The sequence below is a fragment of the Schistocerca piceifrons genome, chromosome 6 (assembly GCF_021461385.2).
Source record: "Schistocerca piceifrons isolate TAMUIC-IGC-003096 chromosome 6, iqSchPice1.1, whole genome shotgun sequence".
Classification (NCBI taxonomy): domain Eukaryota; kingdom Metazoa; phylum Arthropoda; class Insecta; order Orthoptera; family Acrididae; genus Schistocerca; species Schistocerca piceifrons.
Genome location: NC_060143.1, coordinates 356,134,405 through 356,162,132, shown reverse-complemented (window position 1 = coordinate 356,162,132; position 27,728 = coordinate 356,134,405). Strand labels below are relative to the sequence as shown.

The window sequence follows — 27,728 nt, the reverse complement described above, 5'->3', positions numbered from 1 at the left end:
ATCTGTCAACACCTGCTTTCTTTGGGATTGGAATTATTATATTCTTCTTGAAGTCTTAGGGTATTTCGCCTGTCTCATACATCTTGTTCACCAGATGGTAGAGTTTTGTCAGGGCTGGCTCTCCCAAGGCTGTCAGTAGTTCTAATGGAATATTGTCTACTCCCGGGGCCTCGTTTCGACTTAGGTCTTTCAGTGCTCTGTCAAACTCTCTACGCAGTATTGTATTTCCCATTTCACCTTCATCTACATCTTCTTCCACTTCCCTAATATTGCCCTCAAGTACATCTCCCTTGTATAGACCTCTAGATACTCCTTCCATCTTTCTGCTTTCTCTTCTTTGCTTAGGACTGGTTTTCCATCTCAGCTCTTGATATTCATGCAGGTGGTTCTCTTTTCTCCAAAGGTCTCTTTAGTTTTCCTGTAGGTGGTGATGTATGCTTCTGTATCCTTACATTTGTCCTCCAGCCACTCCTGCTTAGCCATTTTGCACTTCCTATGGTACACATTACAAAATGGTTGCTCCACCTGTAATGGAAAGGGTGTCTAGTCATAACTAAAGGTGAAAGAGAAGTGTGTCTCCTTCGAGGCAAGAAGAGAAACATAAAAAGAAATTATTTAAACAAAATACATCACAGAGCATAATTAAAGGTCCTATACGCAGCTCATTGGTGCTCTGTTGATATGGGCTTGTTATAGGGTGTATGGTTTTCAAGGTGTGGATACAACTATGGATAATGCTTTATAAGAAACCAATGCAAGTAATCTTACTACAGCATGTCCACAATGTTAAGGATGGTGCTTAACATGGCTGCCATCCCACTGTCACGTGTAAACTATGGTAACTGACATGACTTAACAGTGTTTATTGCTTTATGAAATATGCACATTTACATGAAGAGTAACACCTTTTGATGTGTGTTTCCATTCAGGAATCCATGCAGGATATTCATCAGAGTCATATGTATCCACATCATCCTCCGATTCGTACAGGCTCATTCCTGGAAAGCATTTTCGAGGCATGAGCACTGCATCTGTTATGACAATAGACAGCCATGTTTGTGGTAGTTGCCGCTGTTTACTTGCCCACATCCTGCCAATGTCACCACTAGCTAGAATCCAAATTTTGCGGTAGAGTTGCTATCCCTCAGATTATTATGGAACATTAACTAATAGAACTAAAATGCATCACTTACTATGTTTTGCATGCAATATCTCAGTTTCCTATAAAGTGTTGCTCACCATTGTTTACAGCTGAAGTCTCCAGTTATCTTCTCCCACTTGTACTCTTCAGTTATTGAACACTTTCATACTAATGTTTCGTTATTCTTTGTTCAGGTGAACACTTCAATCAATTGTTCCAGCGTTATGGTGCTCCAATAATAATACTGAACCTTGTAAAAAAGAGAGAGAAGAAAAAACATGAAAGCATGTTGAGTGAAGAATTTAGTACAGCCATCGCCTATTTAAATCAGTTTCTACCTCCTGATCATCAAATACAATACATTAGTTTTGATATGGCACGCATATTTAAGGGGTGAGTATCAGAGTACAGTTAATGCAGACCATGTGTTATACATAGTACCTATCATTAAGCAAATAATGCATTCTTTCAGTATTGAGGAGAGCATTTGAGAGGTGGTGCTACTGGCAGTGGTAAATTAATGTCTGAAATTTAATTTTAGTATCAGCAATTGCCATTGCAGGAAACGGAAAATCTAAAATCAAGAAAAATTTGGAAGTAAGACAAGAATGCAGTTTGTCTCCATTTGTTCTTTAATTTTTATGCTGACACTGTGCTGAGGCAATGGATAAGTAAATTAATTTTTTAAACCCATGACTTCAACAAAAGGAATTATTCCATGACATTACTTTTTGCTGCTGATCAAATTGTGATTGCTGTAAGAACACACTCCAGACAGTTGCTCATATTTTATCCACAACAGCCAAATCATAATTATGATATATTGTATCTGCAAAGAAAATAAATTTTATGATTTTCAGAGGCCAGCAAAATAATAATAAACAGTCAGAAAACAGAAAGAGTAAATTAGCTCAACTTCTTAGTAAATACTATCTCATTCATGAGAGAAATGGACAAACAAAAGAAAATAAAAAGACTTGATCACATTAGCTGAATAATTAATGAACTCTCAGAACTAAATTAAGAAAGGAAAAACTACCTAAGTTCTACAAAATGATGTCAGTATCAACCATAGCATGTGAAAATGAGGATTATAACAAAAAGAAATGAAGTACAAGCATCTGAGATGTAATTCCTGAGAAGAGTAGTTGGGTAGACACTAGCTGACAGGTGGAGGGATGCTGGTATCGGAGAAAACTGGGAGTGAAAAGCTGAAATGAGCAGATTAAAGAATACAGAAACAACAGGAAGGATCATGTCACAAGAATGGAAAATGGCAGAGTACTAAAACTAATGACCAATTATTACCCAGTGTGCAGAAGATCTTCAGTAAGACCAAGGAAAAGGTTGAAAGATCAATAATTTAACAAAGGGGATGTAACTGGCAGATGTCTAATACATGTAAGAAAGAGGAGGAGGAGGAGGAGGAGGAGGGGGAGGGGGAGGGGAAGGGGAAGGGGGGATGAGAAATGTGAAAGATAAAGAATATTGCTACCTTATGAGACAGTTGGCAATTTCTGTTCACTCACCGTATCAGCTGAGAATTATCCCACTGGTTACTTCTCCTGCTCGTTACAAGCTTAGATCTGTGATAAAAATTTTGAGCACACAGCATGTAGTACCAATCAAATTGTACAGTCACTTATGTGGAATATGTAAACAAGGCATCAGAAGCCAGCAGATGAAACATTGTTGATACTAGTTATTTTTCCATGGATAATCAAAATGTCCTTGATGATAAGTGCAATGAGTAGCTGTGGATAAAATGTGGCTGGTCACTATGGAGAACCATCATTTTATTATTGTGGGTGCCAGGGACAGTATTATCACATATAACGAAATTTAGATTGGTAACTTTATCATGGAAACCATACACAAATTAATGCATTGGTGTCAAACTTGATTATCACAGAAGGCCAAATTCATGCAGACAAGTCTTAGCTCAGAAATAGGTGTGCTTGATGTTCTGGGGCACTTTTTTCTCATTGACACACTGCCAAGAGATGGAACAAGTAAAAGCTCTTGTTGTTATATTACAGAGCATGTTTACTGACAGTGCAATAGGCAAGGCTACTGCAGAGACTTTTTGGCCATTCTTTATAGCTGACAGTTGTGGTCATGGCAGTAAAAAATGCTGAAAAGTCTCCATTGCAATTGTCAGAGAACATGAGAGTCACTTTTTAGGTCTTTATGAATGACAGTTACATATCACCATTGAGATGTAATGCTACAATTGCTTTAAAAATTTTCATTTGTTATTATTAAAATAATAAAATTCCAAATTGGGTTAGTGGCATGTTTACAGTAAGTATTTAAAGAGACAGTGCTGTGAAAAAAATGCAAGTTTCATGTGAAAGCTTTCATTGGATGATTACAATGATTTTTGTAAAGGCCTAACTCAACAACAATGCCTTGAATCACTTTGTTTAACTCTTAATAATCAGTTGTCTTAACAAAAAATGTTATACAATTTGTTTGCAGAATTTTGTGTGATTGAACTTCCAACAGTGATTAATTGTGGGAAGGTTGACCAAAAGTTATTGGCATCCTTTAGGCATACCAAAGTTTGCACTAAAATGTAGTTGTATAGATAAAAAATCTACTCACCACTTGGTTGCAGGAGAAAACACACATAATGATATTAAAATTAACAAGTTCTCAGAGTCAGTGGCTATTTTTCTGGTGGAAGGGTTGAGGGGGGAGGAAGAGGGGTGAAGGAAAAGGACTGATGAGGTTTGGGAAATGGGGAGAGTTCAGAAAAGTTGGCCAGAACTGCAGGTCAGGGAGATTTACTGGATGGGATGAGAGGGAAAGACTGGTTGTTGGGGAGTGTAATGGACAATATTTGAAAAACTGAGAGCCTAAAGATAGAAGATAGGGGAATATGCAAGACAGGGATTACTGCCTAAACATCATGCACAAGTTAATAAGAGCAGAAAGCTAAGTGCATTGTATGTGATAGAAGTGAGCAATATGCCTTATCTCCTAATTTCCACTCCACCAGACAACTCTCATCCTTCTGCAAAATCGTGCTGTTGTGTGCCACTCATGTTTCCTTAGATGGTATCATCCACCAAACCAATTTCAGACAGCAACCCCAGCCTTCACCACTTTCTCCCAGACTAATGATAACTGATGATCACAAGAACCAGTCGCAACAGTATAGTGTTCTCAACTTCTCACTAAGACACACTCACCTCCTGAATTATCTGAATTACCCAGAGGATCTTACATTCAGCCCTATACCTGCATTTAATCATGTTGCTTTGGCGAAGGACTTACTTTCCTTAACTTATGATGGCAACTGGAAATATCAATTTCCAACCCAGTCCCAAAACCTTCCCTCTAGCAAACCTGACAATGAATCTCGCCTTGAACAGTTTGATCACAATCCCAGCTTGATCCACCATCACTACCTCAAAATCATCCCTTACAAGCCTAAGCCTTCCAAGAATTCCTTACACCCAGAATTGCTTCACAACCCTCCCTCAGATCACTACAATGCAGCCCTAACCTGTCATTTGCAGACCTCTAGGCTCTTTATTCACTAAAAACTGATGAGTCCATCACTATCTTCCCAGTGGACAGGATCTACCACTGTGGTTCTTGACCGAAGGGAGTATGTAAGCAAAGGATTATGCCAACTATCTGACACTTCTACATACAGCATCTGCCATCAAGATCCCATCCCTGTGATTCAAACTGACTGCAATCCCTTTTTAAAACATCAGGTCCCTCACAAGGACTAACACTTAAATCCATAGAACTCCTTGCCACAACCAGACTGAACACCCACCTTTTACCTTCTACCTAAGATCCACAGACTCATCACCCTGGCCATTCCATAGCTGCTGGCTTTCAAGCACCCACCAAATATATATTTGCCATATGTGCTCAAAACCTGCAAACTATAGTTTCTTTCCCTCTGTATTAAATACATTAACCATTTCCTAGATCATATGAAATCTGTGCATGTCCAGCTCCCACCACACACCTATATTATCACAATTATACCACCTCCCTTTATCATCATCCCCCGTGTACATGGTCTGTCTGCTGCTGAACATTACCTCAGTCAGCACCCATCTGATTTGAAACTGGTGACATACTTCCTGCTCACTTTAATCAACTTTATACTTACCAAGTACTGCTTTATCTTTGAGGGGCAGACATACAAACAGATAAGGGGCAATGTCATGAGAACCAGAAAGGCTCCTTCCTATGCCAACTTTTTCAGGGGTTGCTTGTAGAGGGCTTTTCTGGAATCCATAAGCCTTCAAGCCCCTGGTTTGGTTTAAATACATTGATGGCTGCGTTACAGACTCGTGGTGGGGCTGACTTGCTGAAATTCTGGGAATCTCTAAAGAAATTCTCCCAATTAAATTTCACATGGCCCTGTTCTGAATCCCATGCAATTTTCCTTGATGTTAACTCAATCCTCACCAGAGGTCAGCTACACACTTCTGTTCACAACACAGCTTCAGCATTCGAGGCAAACATATTTGTTCAGATGCAGAAACTTTACAGCACTACACCACCATTCTCACATCAGTCTTCACTGGAGGTAATTACCCCATCAGCCTACTTCAAAAGCAGATTTTCTGGGCCATCACATCCAATCCTGGTACTGCTGATACCTCCAAAAAACAGCTTTGGAGCACACCACTGGTAACTCAGCCTTGTTCAGAATCAGATTTCCCAGGTTATCACATACATTCCTCATACTGCTGATCCCTCCAAAAAACAACTTAGGAGTACGCCTCCTGACACTTGCTATTATTCTGCTTTTGAATGTATCAACTACTTCGACAAGGCTCTGACATTTTGTCCACCATACCTAGAATAGCTTTTTGTCACCCTCCAATCTCCACAATATCCTTGTCTAACACTATGCTCCGTCTGCACCCATTTCCCCATCCTATGGCTCTTACAATTGTGACCACACCCACTGTAAGACTTGCCCTCTGCAACCCTCCTACCATCACTTATACCAGCCCTGTAACTTGCAAAATATGTACTATTAAAGGGAGAGCCACCTGTGAAACAACACATCGTATACCAGCTGTTACGTGAACACTATTCGGCCTTTTATCTTGAGATGGCTACCACCAAGTCATCATTTAGGATGAGTGGGCATAGGCAGAGGGTGTATGCTTCACAACACAAAGTATCCTGTTGCAGAGAATGCTCTACAACATGACAGTTGTGACGTTGGTGCCTGTTTCACCATATGTGCCAACTTGATTCTTCCCCGAGACACCAGTTTCTCAGAACTCTGCAGAAGAATGGTACAGAGCAAGCGGCAATCAACTTTTTGGGTGTTCCAACATTAATGGAAACAGAAGAAGTGGTTTGTTCGCGAAACACTTTCAAGAAAATTGTTGAATGCTGAATGATATACAATTTATTTGCAACAAATCAATGCGACACCAGGGTGGAAAACCGAAAATGTCATATCATTCATCATGTCACACACAACAGCAAAGAAATGATTATTAGACACAGATAAATTCCAAATAATTGTCTCAGTGTCTGCATTGACCTGATATGTCACCTAACAACTATGCTTTTCTTGTCTTATGTCAAACAAAAAATGCATGGACAGCAGTTCTCATCATGTGAAGAAGCCCTTGAACCCTTTCTATACATTGTTTTTGTGATACCAACATCATGGGGAAAAAAATGTTTCCAGAATCAGTTCAAACGCATACTGAAGTGTATAAATTGTGAAGGTAAATATTTTGAGAAACAGTAAAATGATCTGTATCAAAAATGATTTTTTTATTGATTTTGTAAAAGCTTAAAACATGGCCTCATATTTGTCCTTTCATAAGCCATTTTGCACTTCAGTTTATTGTATATTTTGTCATAAGAATGAGACTGCTGAAAAATGTTCATGGTAGGGGCTGAGTGAAATGCCTAAAACAAGCCTTACAATTGCCCCACCCTCTCCCCCTGCCCCTTCATATGGGTGATAATCATATATTTAAGAGTGCAACAGTTCCTAAAAGGAAACTACAGACACAGCCAAAGACTGAGGCATTACTTTATAAGATGTGGCTAAGATGTGGGTGATGTTGATTTCCTTTTAGGATATAATTAAAGACCATTACCTCTTTGCTGCAAGAACATCAAGAGTTCAGAAGAATGTTTCTTTCCTCTGTGATTTGCTTTGTCTTTTCCTGCTAGCACAGAGACAGCTTAAATTGTTGTGAAAGGCAGAAATTTGACATCTTTTCTTGATTATATGTGCTTAGTTTAAACTGAACAACACGCCAAGCCTCATATTGGCAGTGCTGTACCATTTGAGCTACCTGAGATTACCTCATGAAGTAACTCGAGGATTCATCTATGAACTAGCATTCTCTATTCTTTCCAATTCTATACTCCAAATGAACATTTAAGTTTATTTACAGTCTTGATAAAGTTATGCCATTTGTTCAGACATTAATACTTTCTTTGAAGTAGGCACCAGATTACGTAAGCAATAATGGATAAGATCTTAAAAAGATAATATAAGGTTATAAACAAGTATTTATTTGTACATTTCTTTTGTGTACCCACAACATTTATGTGTATATCAGTGTGTGTGTGTGACCTGGTTTTTAATGTTTGTTCTCTGAATCTGTGGGTGTATTGTATGTTAGAAAATTATCTTGAACCAATGTCTATTCCAGGAAAGAGGCCAATGTAATGGGGCGTCTTGGTGACATTGCCCACACAACTGTATGTAAAACTGGAATATTCCACAATCAGTCGCCATACTACACTCAGAATTCTCATGCAATACTTGGTCTTGTTGATAAGAATGAACTTAGTTTTGGAAGACGCCTTCAAACTGGTGTCATTAGAGTGAATTGTGTTGACTGTTTGGATCGAACCAACACTGCACAGTTTGCCATTGGGAAGTGTGCATTAGGATTTCAGGTAAACTTCCAGTGATATATTTTTGTATCTCTGTAACAGAAATGTCAAACTACTCAATACAGACTTATACAGACTCATCAGAATGAAGTACAGTGCTAAAAGTCAGTACATATTACTTTTACTCTCTTGCAGAGTGTATGCTGTACTTATTGTATATGTTAACATCCCATTCTTGCTTTTTCATCTAATAGCATAGTTTGTTTTTGAACCATACACCAATGAGCCAAAACATTATGACCAACTGGTTAATAGCTTGTTTGTCCATCTCTGGAATGAAATACATTACTGAGTCTGTGTATCAGGGATCTGACAGTTTGTTGGTAGGCTTGTGGAGATATGTGGCATTAGATGTATATGCACAGATCATGTAATTCACAAAAACAACAGGCTACTGATTTGTGTACACAGTGATGGTGCCTGATAGGGACCCAGATGGGTTCCATAGGATTTACATCAGGCAAATTTGTTCACCAAGACAGCAACGTGAGTTCACTATAATGCTCCTCAAACCACTGTACCATGGTTCTGGCTCCAAGACATAGACAATTATACTGCTGAAAGATGACATCGCCCTTGGGGAAGACACCAAGCATGAAGGGATGCAGGTGGTGCACAGCTGTCGGCATTTCTTCAAGTACTACCACAGTTCCCATGCAAGCACAGGAAAATGTCTCCCATAGCGTAATACTGTTGTTACCAGTTTGCATTCATGGCATGCTGCATGTTTTGACCCACAGTTTACCTCAATGATGGCATTTGTGGGGATGACCATTGCCCTAGTGTAGCAAAAATGTGAGTCACCCAAAAAGTCGACACGTTTCCATTGATTGACGATTGAATACATATGGTCTTGTACCCACTGGAATCATAATTGACAATGTCATTGGGTCAACATGTGAACATATAGGGGTGGTCTGCTGCAGAGCTCCTGTTCAACAATGTATGAGGAAGGTGTGGTCTGGAACACCAGAATTGTACTCTTTCAGCAGAGATGCCACAGAGCACCATCTATTGTATTTTACAGAGCAGAAAAGCCTCCTGTCAAGCCCATGGTCTGTGAAGACTTGAGGATGTTCAACCATTTAGCGCCTAGTGGTAGTTTCACTGTCCTTCTACCTCCTTCTGTAGATGCTCATGACAGTAGCACATGAACATTCAACCAGTTTCACCATTTTCAGGATTCTTGTTCATGTTAATAATCTGCTGTATGTCAGAGTTGCTTATCTCAATGAATTTCCCTATTTGCAGCCCATATCTTCACTAGGGTGAACCTCCATTTGTCTGCCCAGTTTACATACTTTTGTTATCATGTCACATGCTCATAACACCATCAGGCAGCATCCATAATTGCGATTGGCTGTGGTCACAATGTTTTGGCGTATTAGTGTACATTGCATGCCATCAGATTGTTTCTTGTGTAAAAATCTAGCTGGTATTCCCCCTTGCAGTTCTACTTTTTAGACAGTAAAAGCCTAAAATGGAGCCATATTCTGTTCACTAGTAAGCCAACCTCTACACAGACATTGCCTACTGAGCATCCTGCCTCAGAAATGCTAATATGAGCCACACTGCACTTTCGTCAACGTAACCGTAAGCATCTATTTCTTTAAGGGGGTGGACTTACTGCAAGAAGCTGGTACTGCAATGAAGACTTAAACCCGCGTTGCTGTTGGCATCTCCATGTGGTCCCCTTACCTGACATAGTCCCCATTTCTTGATAGAACTGCTGGGTTATAAATGAAACTGCTATGAAAATGCCAGCTTCTTAGACAAGCCATCAGTGCATCTGTTATGCCAATGCCCTGTTTCTAGTCATATACTTAGCAATGCCACTAGTGCCCACTTGTGGAGGAATACTCTTGCCTGCACTGCAAGGACTGTGCATTACTGGTGTGCTGGCAGGTTTTACCAAACAAACCTGACCTGTCTTGCAATAATTCAATGGCTCAGTTACAGTAAATCAAATGACAATCATCTTCACTCACCAGCTACCAGTGACTACTGCAATATTCCTCTGTATATTATTACAGATTTGCCCAAAAACTCTTAGTGGACTGCACTTCCCCCGTCTGCAAAAAGACTCAGTTCCTTAGGCCTCATTTAAAATGAATCTACAACACATCTCACATGTACAGCATAAGTTTCAGTTATACGAGTGCCTAGAGCCCCAATCCACAAGGTTCAGTTACCATATTTAACTTGCAAAACCTTATTTGCTAGGTTTCCTCTTACACAACTAAGCTGCTCATTTGTACTCCACTTAACAGACCATTAGTTCCCTTGGAAAGCACAATGAATCATGCCATGGTACTTCTCCATCCTGCCAGTCATGTGGTCTTCGAAATTGTCCTTGCAGACAAGCATGGCACATTTCTCGATCTTATATCTTGTTAAACTGCAGGACATATATTTCTCATCAGCATTCGCACTACAATATTCCACATCCACTCACTTTCATGCTCTAGGGATCCAGTGCTTATCAATCCACTCACTTTCATGCTCTAGGGATCCAGTGCTTATCATGATGCTCAAGATAATTGTCACTCATCGTTGGCCTTCCCTAAATTCCTTAACATGCTGCATCAGTTGTTCTGCTGAAATCTGTCCTTGTGCAGCTTTTAATTTCCATGAGGTCTGGTTTTAACATATTGTTTAGGAAAGTTAGATTCTGCTTTGGGAGCACCCACTAGTGGTTCATCTGGTCAGTATAGTTGTGGCTGATTTGTGTTCAATTGGGTTTTCGCATGACCATGGCTGGTAGATGGAAAGTTGGCTCCATTATATCAAATGCTGTCTCATTAATGAACAATCTACTGCCCCCTCAGCTCCATCAGCCTTGCTTCCATGAGCCTTCCATCTTGTAGCAATTCACCACCACTACCATGTTATCATACACAGAATAAATCCTGTGTAAAACCACTTAATGGAAATAAGGTTTACATTGAATAATGTCTCTAGGACAATCCAGTCCTGTTCTACCCATGAATAGCTGCACCAAAAATGTGTTGGTGCAATTTTAGATCACCTGGGCTGGATGTATTGTAATCTTCTCCCTCTCGCTCTTCTATCATCATGACAATTTTGTTCCCATCTTCAGAGATCAACAACACACTGCCTGTCCTTGCTTGCACATACTTGAATAACTGTTCTCTGCTCTATTAAATTGTCTTGATGTGAAAGCCACAGGATGTTCCTCACCATTGATTTCCTGATTCAGGATGCACCCCAAACTATTGTCAGACGTGTCACAAAATAGTATAAACTTCTTCTGGAAAACGCAGAAAAATAAAAACTGGATTTGGCATTAAAACTTTTTCATCTTTCTGAATGCATCCTGACACTCCTCTATCCACATCAGTTTTGCACCTTTTTTCAACTGTTGTATGAGTAGTCACACTGTATCAGCGAACCCCCTCACAAATATCCTATAATAGAGAGTTCCAAAAATGTTTACAGCTCTATTTCAGAACCAGGAAATCCTGTACTGCTCATACCAGTCTCAGATCAGTTCTCATCCTAACTTTACTAATCATATGCCCTAAGGAACCTACTTCCTCCAACACAAAATTATATGTTTCTGTACTTAATGTCAGACGTGCTGCTCGCAATCTCATAAAAACCTCTCTCAAGCATTGTCTATACTCCTCTACATCTTTCAAGGGTACAGTTGTATCATTCAGGTAGATTAGACACCGGTGAGGCTGCAGTCCGCTCAATATGCCTTGGAACAATCGCTGAAACATAACAGCAGCATTCTTCAACCTGAATGACATCTTCCGATAGTGATAATGGCTTCAGGGTACTGAGAATGCTGTCTTCAGTTGATTCTTGGAACCACCTCCAACTGATGGTATACACTTTTTAAATCTTTGGTAGAAAAATACTGATACTGTCCCAGGTTGTTGGTGGTCTCCATGATGTGGGGTATGGGCTATTTTTTGGGCTATGCATATGTTGACTATCTTACTATTAAGGTAATGGTAATCATAACAGAATCTGTACTTCTTGGACCTATCCTTAGACTTCTTGGGCAGAAACTCAGTTCATACCCTCCTCCCCATGGACTGTTGCTCTCTTCTATTATCCCATCAGTCAAATGTTGGTTAATAAACTCCTCCATAATTGGTTGCAAATACTGAGGTATCTGTTACTATTTCCAGTACACAGGTGCCTCATTTCCCATCAGAATCCAGAGCTGTGTAATGCTCATCACTGGTAATAGACCCTGAGGGAAAGAAACTAATCTTCAGAGTACAACAACAACAACAACAACAACAACAACAACTACTTCATCCTCACCTTCTATACTTCCTTTAGATGCTCCATCTTTTTACAAAATTCAGCCGTAACAGCAGCCTGTGGGTGCCCACTATTTACATCCTCCATGCATCAATCATTTCTCCTTCAGATTCATGGGCACTACCTTCCCACCATCTGTCTTTTGTATGCATACAATAATCCTTTAAACAGAACATCTTGCTGAATTCAAAATATTGTTCCCTTCCAATGACTCAGTTATGCACAACATATTGACATGTAGGTTGGCTCCAGACTTACCCAAAGTGACTTTCTGCTACCACCTGGTACATCACGATGTGGATCAAGCCTTAATATATTTGTACACAGTTTAATTACATATACCAATAAGATATATGCACCTTGTGACAGCTCTAAGGGGGTGGTTTGATAAAAAAGCAAGGAAAAATGTTTGTTTCATAAATAGCTCATCTTACTTCTTGACATAGTCTCCTTTGTGGGCCGTATAACTTGGTCCAGAGATCCTCCAGCTCTTTCATCCCAATAGAAGAACAGGTTCTGTCAAACACTGAAAAATACTCATTGACTGCAAGTATCACTTCCTTTTTTGATGAAAGTTTCTTCCCAGAAAGCAAAAGTTCCAAGTTAGGAAACAGGAAGAAGTCACTTGGGGTTAAGTCTGCTGAATAGGTTGGACAAGGGACCAATTCAAAACCCAGTTCATGCACTTTCACCATTGTTACAGTTGATGTGTGGGAAGGTGCATTATCCTGGTGAAATAACACTTTTTTATGTACGAACACTGGTGTTTTGTGCAACCATCACAAATTTCAAGTGATCCAACACTGAAGTGTTGGGCCCAGTCATGGTTCTGCCATTTTCAAATAATCTGTGATGATTATTTCTTGGGAATCCCATAAAATGAAGTGATCACCTTTCCAGGTGACAAAATAGTCTTTCTCTTCTCCGGTGCACTTTCATCAACCTTTAGCCATTGTTTCAATTGTTGTGGCCATTGTTTTGATTGTTGTTTTGATTTTAATGTGAAATGATGGATCAAAATTTCACCAACAGTCACAAATTGGTGCAGAAAGTCTTGCAGACTGTGATTAAACATCACCAGACATTGTGATGAAACATTGTGCTGGGTGTGGTTTTGGTTGACTGTGAGCAATCGTGGCACCCACGACACACACAGCTTCTTCATAGCCAATCTCTGTGGATGTTGTTATGCACTCAGTTGAGATACCCACAGTCTCAGCGATCTTATGAATTTTTATTCAGCAGTGTATCATTACCATATTGTGGATTTTTCAATAGTTTCCTTTGTGGTGACCACAGTTGGGTGGCCAGAGGAAGCCTCATCTTTGGTGCTTGTCCAACCATGTTTAAATTCATTAATCCAAAAGTAAATAGTCTTCAGTGCTGGTGCAGAGTCCACAAGAGCTCCATCCAGTTCTGTTTTTATTTGTGCAGCAGTCCAACCCTTCAAATGAAAATGTTTAATAACAACACGAAACTCAGTTTCCTTCATTTTCAATCGCAGTTGACAAACTGACCAATTCAGACAAGTCATAGCAATAAACTGTACACTGTACATTGTTGAAGTTCTTTATATGAGTGTTGGAATAATTAAGCTTACCAACCATGAAGATGCAACAAAAATGTACCATTCTTTCATCGAAATTTGCCAGACTTATAAACCCACACTCATACACTGGCAACAGTTTCCTCTAGCTGGAATGTTTAGCCATTAATTTCCACCACATGTTGCCAATGATTAGTTTTGGTTTCAGGTTGATGCAGAAAGTACATCCCCAGGATCATGCTGTAGCCCTCACATACATGAGCCACTACATCTACACACTGTTTAAATGGAACCACTTCCAGTTGAAAACTTATCTCCACTGACCCCAGTGGCATTAGATCTTTATGTCTCACTTCACACATCCTATAGCATTGTCGTTTCATAGCCTCTGACCCACTAGGTATCTACTGGCTGCTGACACATCCCCCCCCCCCCCCCCTCATGTGGCCAACAGAAACTTATACTCCTTGCTCCGTACAACTCTTACTGCTGCACATTCTGTCACTGCATATCTACTTGGTGCATCTAAGGCTAAAGGGAATGCCTATGCATTTAATGGCTGCTTATTTCCTCCATGTCCACCCCTTTTACCATTGCCAAAATTCTGTTGTTGAGACATATTACCTCTATCCCTCTGAGACTGGCTGCAGTGCCTCTGAACGTGCCCAATATGCCCACATCTGTAAATCCTTAAATTTGGGGAAAACATTGTATGCCTCTCATGTACACCTGGGAACATATTGATCTCATCATAGTCCATTGTAAACCTTAGAAGCCCTTGTCTCTGCATTTCTCAATGCTTCTGTACACCTTACCAATGTTTTTACCTTTCCCACTAAACTTAATTTTGCCATCCATAATAACTGATTATCTGACCAACGACCCACACTTGTTAATGTCATCAGATCCTCCACAAATGACACTACATCCTCAGATGAGCTTCCAGAAGAGAGAATGATTAGGCTAGCAGCAGCTGAATCTATCACATGATCTGGTGCTTGGAGCAATGCTGTGTGTTCATCCTTAATTGCATTTTGGCCCCACAACTTCTGTGTTATCTGCCCCACCAGTGCTAACCTGTCTGTCAACAAATACAGTGCCTTTGGCTCCAAAATGTGTCACATCTCTGACTCTGCCATTGCAACATCTTTACCTCTCATTCACACACAATGTATACAGAAAATCATTCACAGACCAACAGATTACACTTTACACCTTATCATTAACCATCTAGACTCCCTGCATTGCCTCACAACAAGACCATGACAGTGGAATATAAAATGAGTTACGGATAGGCTCAGTACACAGCACAGCATGCCCAAGCAGATTGTGCCATGGACATTTGACAGGCTCTGACAACTGCTCCTTGTAGTTACCTATAGTTGAGACAGCTCAGCTGATTTGTCTGGCCTGAACAAAGTAAATCACAAGTTATGGAGATACTCCCTCCTAGATCCCATTCTTGTCATGCACTCAAAAAATAGCCAACAGTTCTCTCCCTCACCCCACTACGTTGATACTGCAGGCATGGTGAAGATGTAATGCTGCATGCATGACAAAGCATCTGGTGTCCACTGAAAATGACACCAACATTTTCGACACCAAGTATACCCAACCCCAGGGGTGGAGGGATGGCTGCAATGTCAGGATGGCAGGTGGCAGAGGGTTGACATGGAGTAGCAGGCCAGTGGAGGCACAGAAAGATGCAGTTATCAAAATTAATATTTAATTTCTACTCAAATGTTAGTGCCATGTCGGTGTGGAGTAATGACAATACCCCCACTACAGGGAAAGAGGGCCGGGTGGCCAGCGAGATGTCAGCCAGTGTCCTGGCCATCTGGTTGCAATGCATGTGCACTCAGCTTTGCTGATGCATGTGCTCAGTGTGTAGCTTGTGACCCCACTGCACGAGTCACACCACAAACTTTTGTTATCAGTGGCGTATGAAGACATTCAGCAATCTGGCTATGGTAGCCAGCTCTGTAGTGCATGACTGGCAGACGATAGGTGCCGTACACGGGATATGACCTGCTGCCCCCTGGACAGGAGTCCAGCTGCTGCTGAAGGGAGCCAAGAAGTCTTGCTGCCCTGTGTAAGTTAGTCTGGAGGGAGGACTTAGTCCAGGAAGCTGGCACAGCAACAGAAACTCAAACTCATGACTTATGCTGGCGGCTCCCTGTGGTCCCCTCGCATTGCAGAGCCCCGACATCCTGGTAGAACTATTGGACTGTGAATAAAAAGACCTACAAAAATGAGAGCTATTTACACAAGCTAGCAGCACATCTGTTACACCATTGCATCACTTCCAGGCACGTACTAGGCAACATGACCAAAACCCGGTGATGGAGAAATGCCTATGCCTGCACTGCAAGAACTGCTTATTACTGTTGTGCTTGCAGGTTTCACTTAGTGAGCCTGGCTCATCTTGCAGTGATTCAACAGCTCAGTTGCTACCAGTGGGTGCTGCAGTACTACTCTACATATTCTTATAGATTTACCCAAAAAAATGGCAGTGGCACTACTTACCTATTGACGGCAGATAATCTTTAAATTTGCAGCATAATAGATAATAATGAAGATATAATAATATAATGTGAATGGTGTGTTGTCCATTACAAATAACATGTAAAAAATTGTATTGTAGTTACGGAAAGGCAAACTTAGCAGGAGTAACTACTTTCTTTCCATTTCAACATTTAAACATCGACAAGCATATCCATCTAAATGGACAAGTGCTCTGATGGGAAGAATAGATTTCATTTGAGTTGCCAATCTACTATTATGTAGTCTTATTTTTAAATGGTAGGAGGAAATGTACATTTTATCATTGATCAGTTCCATGGTTGCCAGTCCTGCAGTTAAATCAATTTACACTGAGATGTATAAGATGGATAACAATCCAGCTCATTTCCAAACAAGGCACATACAGCTTTGACAGATCTGGAGTGTATAAGACACATTAAATTAGGAAACTCCTCATCTTTTCTGATTCCTAAAATCACTGCAAGTCACCCAAAGTGAGTATCCACCAGAGAAGTCAGTCCAGTCCATCAAAAACATTGTGCCTCAACTACACTAACTACTAGGGAAGGAAATTATTTGCTGATGGGTTCATGGCTGTTCACAGTGACAAACTGATGGATGCAGAAGCCATGGAGGCATGTACAATATTTGTAGATGGAGATTTCTGAGGCTTTTATGTTCAGCATCTTGCTGTTAAGTTCTACTCCGCTCAGCTCCTACCTAAAATTTTTGAAAGGACCATTTACATTGGCTGGATGTAAAGGCAACATTATGCCTGCTCTGTGTTCTGTCCATGATGAGTGATCCAGTGCTAACGGGCAGCTGTGTTACCCATTGCCTTTGTAGCATCATTTGGATGGAATATGGAGGGATATGGGATCAGCACAATCTGCTCTCCGAGGTGTTGCTGGCTTCCCGGACCTTGGAGATGCTACTTCTCACTAAAGCAGCTCCTCAGTTGGCCTTATGAGTGTGGGTGCATCTCACTCGAGTTTCATATCTACATCTACTTTTACACTCTGCAAGCCACCTGAAGTGTGTGGCAGAGGGCACTTGAGCTACACTATCTGTTTCCCCTTTTCTTGTTCCCATTGCCGATTATGCGTGTGAACAATGATCCCCTGTAAACCTCTGTATTAATTCTAATTTCCTGGATTTACTGGCTGTGGGCATCTCATATGACATACATAGGAGTAATATGTTGCTCGACTCTTTCCAAAATGTACTCTCTTGAAATTTCAATAATAAACATGTCTGTGATGCACAATGCCTTTCTTGTGGTGTCTGCTGCTGGGGCTTGTTGAGCGTCTCCACAGTGTTCTTGTATTAACTAAATGATCCAGTGACAAAATGCATCCTTTTTAATTGGATCTTGTCTATTAAACAGACCTGGTAAGGGTCCCAGATTGATGAGCAATACTTGAGAATCAGTCAGACAGGTGTTTTGTAAGTATCTTCCTTAGTTAATGAATTCAATTTCCATAAAAGTCTTCCTATGAGCCTGATTTCTTGGTATTTGTTTCATGTAGCTATTCCACTTTAGGCTGCTCCGAATGGTTACTCCTAGGTATTATGTGGCAGTTTCAGTTTCCAGCAGTTTGCCACCAATAGTGTAATTGTGCAGTAGAGAACTTATTTACCTATTTATGCACAATATGTTAGATTTATTTATGTTTTGGGTCAATTGTCAGCTCCTACACCATTCTTCAATCCTCTGCACCTCTTCCTGCAGTTCACCATAGTCTGCTGGTGTTGATACCTTCTTATAGACAACCACATCATGTGCAAAAGAGTTTCATGGAGCTTCTGAGCTCATTCACTACATCATTTATATGTGTCATAAACAGTAATAATCCTATTAAACTTCCTTGGGATACTTCCAAAATTACCTTTTACATCTGTTGACTTTGTTGAGTGCTGTCTACGAGGAATCCTGTATCCACTCAGAAATCTGGTACAGTACTTGGTAAGCTCATTTTTTTTTTACTAACCTCTACATCTACAGCTGCATGACTAATGTGCAATTCGCACTTAAGTGCATGGCAGCTGGTTCAGTGAACCAGCTTCAAGCTATTTCTCTGCTGTTCGACTCTCAAACAGCATGCAGGAAAAACAGATGCTTAAATCTTTCAATGTGCACTCTGATTTAACTTACTTTATTACAATGATCATTTCTTCCTATGTAGGTGGGTGCCAACAAAATATTTTCGCATTCAGAGAAGTTAGTGTGGTACTTTATCAAAAGCCTTCCTGAAGCCAACGAAAAGGGCATCAACCTGAGGGCGCACTATCTACAGTGCTGTGAATCTCAGGGATGAATAGAGTGAGCTGAGTTTTGTGAGATCTCTATTTTCTGAACCCATGTTGACTTTTATTGAAGAGATTTTCATTCTCCAATAATGTCATAATAAATGAGCAAAAACCAGGTTCCATAATTCTACAGTGGATTGACATCAGTGATAAAGCCACATAATTATGTGTATTTGTCCTCCAACTCTTCTTGAAAATGAGAATGACTTGCACATTTTCCAGTTCCTAGATGCCCATCACTGCTCCAGCAACCTGTGGTAAACTACTACTAGAAGGGGAGCAATTCCTTATGCATAATCTCTGTAGAGTCTTACAGTCATTTCATATGATCCAGAAGCCTTTGCAATATTAAACAATTATAGTTCCTTTTCTAATCTATGACAATTTATTTCAATGTGTGGCGTTTTGGTGTTCATGTGATGATTGAAAGGAGGGAGTGTATTATGATTTTCTGCAGTGAAACAATTTTGGAAAACCAAATTCAATATTTCTGCCTTCTATCTGCCATTTTCCATTTTGGTGTTACTATGAACACTGACTGAGTAGATGATTTTGGTCTACTTACTGTTTTATATAATACCAAAGTTTCTAAGGGTTTTCTTTCAGACCAGTTGGAAAAATTTTACTTTCAAATTTGTTGAACATTTCTCTTATTGTGCTCCTCATGCTCATTTTCATTCCTTACAGCTTTTGTTTGTCAGATAGATTTTTTGACCTCACTTAAACCTGTATAGAAGCTCTCCTTGCTTCTCTAGAAATGTTCTGACATGACCATTAAATCAAAGTGGGCCTTTCCCATTGTTTAAAATCTTGTACAGAAAATATTTTTCTGATGTGTATTTAACAATGTTTTTGAATTTTATCCATTTATGCTCACTATCTTCATCCTCAAAACTGAGTATTTGATGTTGACTGCTGAGGTACTCTTCATATAATATCCTGTAGCTTTTGTTAAGCAAAAATATTTTCATACATTTCTTAGCATTCCTTGTAAAATCTTTAGTTATCAAATCTGTCACAGCCTAATGATCGCTGATGTCCTCTTCTACATTAACTGATTAGAGAAGTTCAGATTTGTTTGTTGCTAGGAAGTCTGTTACTGTAGCATGACGGGGGAACTAATTCACAGTATTCTGCAAGTTCTCTCTGAAGTGCTCTGCCACTACGACTACTGATGCTGGTGGCCTGTTACAATGTTTTCCCCATCTCTGATGCTTAACTTCACCCACATTATTTCACATTCAGAATCCCTAATAACCTTACAAGATATTAAAGAATTCTTTACTGCAGTAAATATGATGCCACCATTGGCTTCTACCCCATCCTTGAGAGATACACTCATCAGTCAGAAACTTATGACCACCTACCTAATAGCTACTCTGTCCACCTTTTGCATGGATAACAGTGGCTACATGTTGTGGCATGGTAACAGTGAGGCCTCGGTAGGTCACTGAGGGAGTTGTCACCACATCTGCACACACAAGTCACTTAATTCCTGTAAATATCAGGGAGTGGAGACCATGAGCTCTGATGCCACATTCTGTCATGTCCCATATGTGTTCAATTGGGTTAAGACAACAACTCCATCACCCTCCTGGCCTTATTGAAAAATGATCACCATGAAGGGATGTACGTGGTCTAAAACCAGTGCTCAATATTGCTTGGCTATTGTGGTGCCTTCCACGAGTTCCACTGGACCTATGGATGCCCATGTGAATGTTCCCCAGAACATACTGAAGCCGCCGCTACCTTGTTCCCATCCTGCAGTGCAGGTGTCAAAGAGCAGATTCCCGCCTTCTCTTCAGCATGATGAAGAAGGTATCGGGATTCATCAGACCATGCAATGCTCTGCCACTGCGCCAACATCCAGTGCTGATGGTCAAGTGCCCATTTCAATCATAGTCACTGATGTTGTGTTGTTAACATTGGCACATGCATGGGTCATCAGCTGCAAAGGCCCATCGTTAGAAGTGTTTGGTACAGTGTATATTCAGACACACTTGTATTTTGCTCAGCAGTAAATTCTGGTGTTAGTTCCACCACAGTTCATTGCCTGTTCTGTTTTGCCAGTCTGTCAGCCCAGACGACATCCACCATCTGTAATGAGGGGTGGCCGCCCAACCCCACAATGTCTCAACATGGTTTCACCTTGGCTTCACTATGCATTGAAGACACACCACAGCACTCTTCAAACACGTGGCAAGTTGTGCAGTTTCTGAAATGCTCATGTCAATCCTCCAGGCCAACAAAATCTGTCGTTGGTCAAACTCAGACAGATCATGAGCCTTCCCCCTTACCTTCTACACACAGACAGCATGCTCACTGATACTACATCACTGTGTGTGTGTCTGACTAGCAGTCATTCCTCACCAAGTGATGCTATCACCTGGATGGGTTTATGTCAATAGTAGGTCGGTGGACATAGTGTTCTGGCTGGTCAGTGTATATTCCAGTCTGTGTTTAGGATTTCATTGCTGATCGTTTCTGGTTTCAACCAACTTTGTGTTCCTCAAAGTATCGGGGCATTATTACTTTTAATAAGCAATACTAATTCTGGACCCTTGCCTTGGATGTTCCTGCACTTAACGGGGTGGGAGTGGGTGGGGGAAGAGGGTAACAGTGCACGTTACACCTACTCTGGTACCGTGGTAGTTACCTTCTGTGTATAATGCATGCCTGACTGTTTGAAGGGCCCCTACAATCCTCCACCCAGTAACAGAGGTTGAGAAAGTCACGTCCAATATCATCCAGAATTGTCTAAGACTCTGGTTTAGACCTCCCACTCTGCTCCAAACCAGAGGACTGTGATTGACTCTGGATAAGATGCTACAAACAGTGAGCTAAGCTTCTGCCACATGGGTGATGCTAGCTGCCTTCACCAATTCAGCCAGCCACCAAAAGGAGCCAACAATGGTCTAAGAGCCCAAGCAGCAGACATAATTTGTGCTGACATGAGGCACAGTTTTCACCCACCAGCGAAAAAGTCCATGGCAGCCTGGGGGATTTAACCTGGATCATCCACATGGCGATCAGGCATGGCAACCACTCAGCTACAGAAGTGGACCAGCAATTACCCATTTCCCATTTATTTTTGTCGTGATATTTTTGTGCACTTTACCTTTTTATGCACTACAATATTTTGTTTTTATTATTGATGTCATTATTTTACTTTTTCATTTTGTGTGTAATCTGTCAAAGGGCCACATAATTATTTGAGTGTGATTGCAGCTGCTAATAACCTTGCTCCATGCCCTGGTAACAACATAAACAACAACAGTATCCAGGATGGAGCATAAAGACTGGTTAAAAATCAAAATTAGAAAGTCACGATAATATAAGTTAAAGAAAATCAGTATCTGATAAACAAGCTTTACAGCATGTCTGAAGGAAGAATAATGTTTTAAGAGAAAATTGTCACTCATTTTTGCCAAATATATCAATTAATGTTAAACATATGCATATAATTATGATAGCAGTTACAAAAAAGTGTTGTATGAAAATCAGACATGGGTAGTAGCAGAACTGTGGAATCAATCTGAAGCAATTGAAATGTGGAAAGTTAATAAAAATGGCTAGATAATGTACGGTAGGGGTTGAAATGATTAGGTGATGGACAAATCACCCAGAAACCCTTTTAGGATATAAACTGGTTAGCAGAAAATGCGAAGACCTACAGAAGTAGGCACTGAGTGGAAAGAAGTTTTAGGAACAGAGACCTTCCCCCCCCCCCCCCCCCCCCCCCCCCCCCCCCCCCCTGTCTGTTGTGAGGCCAGACAAATGTGTTGTTCCTGAAGAGGGACAGTAGCCTTTTCAGTAGCTGCAAGGGAACAGTCTGGATAACTGGCTGATCTGGCCTGGTATCATCACCCCAAAACAGCTTTGCTGTGCTGGTACTACGAACGGCTGAAAGCAAGGGGAAACTACAGCCACAATTTTTGCTATGGGCATGAAGCCCTACTATATAGTTAAATGAAGATGGCATACACGTGGATAAAATATTCCAGAAGTGAAATACTCCCCCATTTGGATCTCTGGGTGGGACTAATCAGGAGGATGTTGCCATCAGGAGATTCAGAGATGAAATGGCTCACACAGGATAGAGTAGCATGGAGAGCTGCATCAAACCAGTCTTCAAGCTGAACACCACCACCACCACCACCACCATCACAACAATAACAGGAACAGGGACAGAGAACTACTGAAATATGTAGTGCTGCTAATTGTAGATGCGGGGTGTAATAAACATGCTAGGTAGAAAGAACAGAGGATAGCATTTAACTACTTAAAGACATGACTAAAACGTAAATTAGACCGTCTGCCAACATGCGTAAAATATTTTTACTGAAAATCATTAACTTTAAGCCAGTTTTTCTTTCCTTTCCCTTTTTCATGACTACAGTTTGTTTAGTCCATGCAAAATTTATATTTAACAGCTGTGTGCCTTGGGTGTCTTGGATGCACCACGTATTGATTTTGATTCGGACTGTGTGCGTATGTTGGAAGAACTGTATGAGGACCATGGAGACACATTGGCATTGCAGTATGGTGGATCGCAACTAGTGCATCGCATCAAAACATATCGAAAGACAGCACCATGGACATCACAAGGCAATGATATAATGCAAACCTTGAGCCGTTATTACAGTAATACATTTTCTGGTGAGTGATATACCATTTTTATATATATAAACAAAATCCTTAACATATTTATTCATCAATATACCTGGTCATTAGACAATAGGGCTTTTGTATTTCAATGCAACTACAGTAAAATAAAAGCCTTCATTTAAAGATATTATTGATTATGGCATGGTAAAGGTAACTAGAAAGAAGCATTTCAGATAAATTTACTTCAAAATCTCCGAGAATCATACTTTTGTGATAACAACATGTAAAAACAAATTAAAAATCAAAACAGACTGAACATTTGACCTTTCATTGGAAGCTAAGGACATAAGTGGGAGAATGAAAAATAGTGCAAAGATGATAAATGACACATTGAGACAAATAAACCAAGCAAGTGCAGTGCTATTCTCGTATTCAGGATGGCTTTTTTATGGGGATAGGTTACATGGTACTTTGGGTGAGGAACATGGCAAAGAGCTGTTACAAACATACACTGCAGTATGAAATACAGTAGTCAGGATCATGACAGTAAGTGTAACCGTATGACACTGTAACAGTCACTTAGTTAAAACCATTCATCAGTCAGTGAAAAAATAAGCCAGATGAATTATTACAGGAATCATCACCTTAGTTAGCGCGAGTAATGAGTGAATGTGCAAATATCCTTTAGGAACATTATGAATGTAGGTTGTGGACAGTTGGGAATGTGGGTCTCACGGGAAGTGTGCAAGGGATAAGTCCCTGCAGTCAAGCTATCCTCTGTGCCCTCGGTGGCTCAGATGGATAGAGCACCTGCCATGTAAGCAGGAGATCCCGGGTTCAAGTCCCGGTCAGGGCACACATTTTCATCTGTCCACATTGAGGTATATCAACACCACTTGTTGGCAGCTGAGGGTTTCGATTAATTATCATTTATTTCTAGAGAAGCTGCATGCTCATCATTGGTATCAGTTCTTTCAGAGCAGTTACTATAATGTAGAGGTGGGTATTGGACCTAGATGACAGTGGCAGAAAATAATTGAACGGGAAAAAAAGGAATTACAATCAAAAGGGAAAGAAAAATGAGGTATGATTGTTTGACAAAAAAGGAAAGGGACAATGACTTGAGAAATGAAATAGAATCGTTATAGTTGTATCTGATGAGCCTTTACCAGTTGGCAGTGAGTGTAGTAGTTATTGTTTTTACAGTCCTGGTTCTCATTGCTGCCACTGAAAAGTAAATGCACAAACAAACAAAATTCATGGTTATTATCTGCTCATATCTCAGACATTTAAACAATGATACTGTTTTTATTTATTTATTTTTAACCCTGTAACACTTTGCTGTTTGATTGGATAATTTTTGCAAATAATTATCAGTACATAATATGCGTCAGGCCAATGTATCTGGCCCATGACCCATTTACTCTAATTTTGTAAGCTTTATATTTGTTATCTCATAAAACATTGAAAAAAATTGTAGGGAGGTAACTGACAAGGATTATCCATGCATTTAGGCATTGCGATGTGTGCTTCCTTAACATTCATTATTAAGAAAGTGCATAGTATAAGTAAATATCTTAATGTAATATCTTAAATTCACACACTAATATTCTTAGATCAGACCCTTTTGTAGGCCAACTCTCAAATTATCACATGGTAGTGTACAAATTTATATTTACTTTTTATTTTAGTTTTTTCCCAGATTTTGTGATACCACGTAATCCTGACACTGTGGTCAAGTAACAAGCCACTACAAAATTAACAGACTTCTGATGAAAAATAAGAACATATGAAAGCAAGAGGTACATTAATGTAAACAAATAAAGACAACAGAACAGTAAATACTCTAAAGCAAAGGGAGGAACACCTTGACAGACTGACAGTGTTGCAGTTTCTTTGTTTATAGTCATAGCTATTCACTTTCTTGAAGTGTGGTCTCCCACAAAGTGTTTATGGCTGTGAACTTGATCTAATTTTTTTTTTTTTTTTTTTTTGTAATTTTCAGTTATAGCAAACAAGTAATCAACACCCACATTTAGTATTTGGCCTTGATTTGAAATGAAATACTTCGAAATCAGTTAACTATTGGACCTATTTTGTCCTTAAGTGTTCGTCGCACATATTGATGTGATGCAACAACTGTCTGGCTTCCATCAAGACCAACCTTGTACTGACTGTAGGTAATAAAGTAAGGTGCTTCTTTCTTTTTTATATTGTTGGCATTATGGATGGACTTCAGAGAATTTGGTACTTTTCCATGCTGGAACACTGTGGTTCACAGAGCTTCTACCTCTGTTCCAAAAGTGGCTGAATTTTGGCACGACCTCCTGATAGACTCAGTGTCCACTCTGTGGTGTCCTACCACTCGTGTAATATCGGGTGCCTAGGATGCTGCTTTCTCAGGTAGCTAAACAACAATTCAAGCAAATCTTATTAATGGAGTTTATTACAGTGAAGTAAACTGACAATACTTAACTTTGCCTTTTTACAAAGAGGTGTTGTAAGCAATTGGCAACATGCAAATAATCAGTGTTCTTTGATATATACAATTTCCATGCAACGAAAGAAGTAGTCCACAAGTCAATGCTATAGTGTTTATATCACAACTCGTCTTCTAGTGTGGCTCTTCTAGTGCAGCCGAGGCTAGCTGGAGCGGCGATTATATTCCCTTCGTATAGGTGCCGCTCCTGTCGTTGTGTTATCCTAGTCAGCGTTTATTGGCTGATGTTGCCACAGCCTTCTCTGCTGTTTCATTCAGGCCGATGTGCTGGCGCTTGATGTTACACCAGAACGCACTCATTGTCATTTTATGTCCTCATAATATAAGTAAAAATAGGAAAATATATGTCTTCTAAAAATAACTATCAATTCCTTTAGTTAAATAAAGGCTAACTTTACTAGTTGTTTGAGGACTCCACATCAATTATTGTTTGCTGGTAAGATGTCATGAGAGGTGTGCACAACCCACAATGTGAGAGGCACAGATCACTACAGAATGAAAGCTTTGTACCGAAAGAAAGTCTTTTTGGGGTTTATCTCACATACTTTTTAGGTAGTCTGAAAACTTACTGAGTATAGAACTTGCAGAATAGACCATACCTGTCCGTACAAAGATGAGGAAGTCTTATTGAAGTGTACATAGTTTCCTCTCTAGTCTTTGCAGAATTAATGTTGCCATCTCTTTTAAATTACGGTAACCAATAACCCTGTTAGTGGATATACGGGTAGGGGTCTAAATGGTAGAATTCCAAGGCACTTGAATAATGACCTCCTTAAAATCTGCAGACTGACATGTCAGATCATGCTGTCTAGCCTTTTCTGTGATGCCATTTGAGGTAACTGAGTGAAAATAGAGTAGTAAACAAATTTCTGCATATCAGTGTCACTGTTTAATGTACCTCTTTAGAGCTGCATATTCAATGAACTGTCCTCAGACTGGATGCTATCCTCAGACTAGATGTTTGTCATTATTCTGAAGTGAGTTGCGTTAAAGGGTAACTCCACATACTAAGTTATAAAGATTTTAGTTAGCTGATTTTCTTGACGTTGGCTTCATTGCCTTCTTTAGAGGCAAGGTAATGTCCAGAAGCTGGACTAGTACGTAGAAAATGAACTGATGAAAAATAGTGAATATTTGGTAAATTTCAAGTTTTCAAATGAAGCAAGGTATCTGAACTTTTAAATGTTTGTATACTGAAGCTCTCTATGCATTGTAGTGACACAGTTTGCACTAACAAGTCATACTGTATGACTGCTTCTTGCTTCCTCACAAAATGAATTTGCGATATCCACCTTTGCTGTTGATGCACTTTGTTCCTTGTGTCCCTAAGTCTTGTGTCTTGATGTACTGAAATAATACGCTGAAAATGATTCTATGTAGGATAGTGCCAAATGATGCAGATCATGCAATAGGTGAATTTTAATAGTAGTTCCACCCACTTTATTTGCACTGTACTTTGTTGATGGCCAGTTCCAGTGTTACAGATCACACTTTAAACAGGTAAAGGGACATACATCTGTTCCTTTGTAAAACATATCCTTAGGAGAACTAATTCAACCATTAATCAGAGTCACAGTATTTGTTGAACTTCACAGTCGCATAATATACATTAAGAGAAATATGCAGTTAACAGTGCACATGAAATAACTTGCTGTACTGTCACCAAAGTTAATGACACTGTCAGTTAATGTTAGTAATGAAACATTGACACTTTGCGATTTCTGATACAATACATGGATATCACACAAATTATGTCAAAGCTCATTTTTTTTCAAGTTATGTGTTAGGTTTTGGATAATTAGCCTGGGAAATTCACTGCAACCAACATATTTATGTTATTCAGATGGTAACTGGTCATATAACTTTTTGATACA

At 39.9% G+C, this 27,728-nt stretch overlaps 1 protein-coding gene and 1 non-coding gene across 4 annotated transcripts in view; both read left to right on the top strand.

Moving 5' to 3' along the window:
* Positions 1-27,728, top strand: part of LOC124802708 (polyphosphoinositide phosphatase) — a 177,311-nt gene that overhangs the window by 100,509 nt on the left and 49,074 nt on the right. For all 3 annotated transcript variants that reach the window (XM_047263668.1, XM_047263670.1, XM_047263669.1), the window contains 3 exons: positions 1,336-1,534; positions 7,819-8,068; positions 23,180-23,405. In XM_047263668.1, the coding sequence (XP_047119624.1) occupies positions 1,336-1,534; positions 7,819-8,068; positions 23,180-23,405 (675 nt within the window). The remainder of the gene's footprint in view (positions 1-1,335; positions 1,535-7,818; positions 8,069-23,179; positions 23,406-27,728) is intronic.
* Trnat-ugu lies at positions 24,136-24,210 on the top strand. The gene has a single exon. It is a non-coding gene; the product is annotated as a tRNA-Thr (tRNA).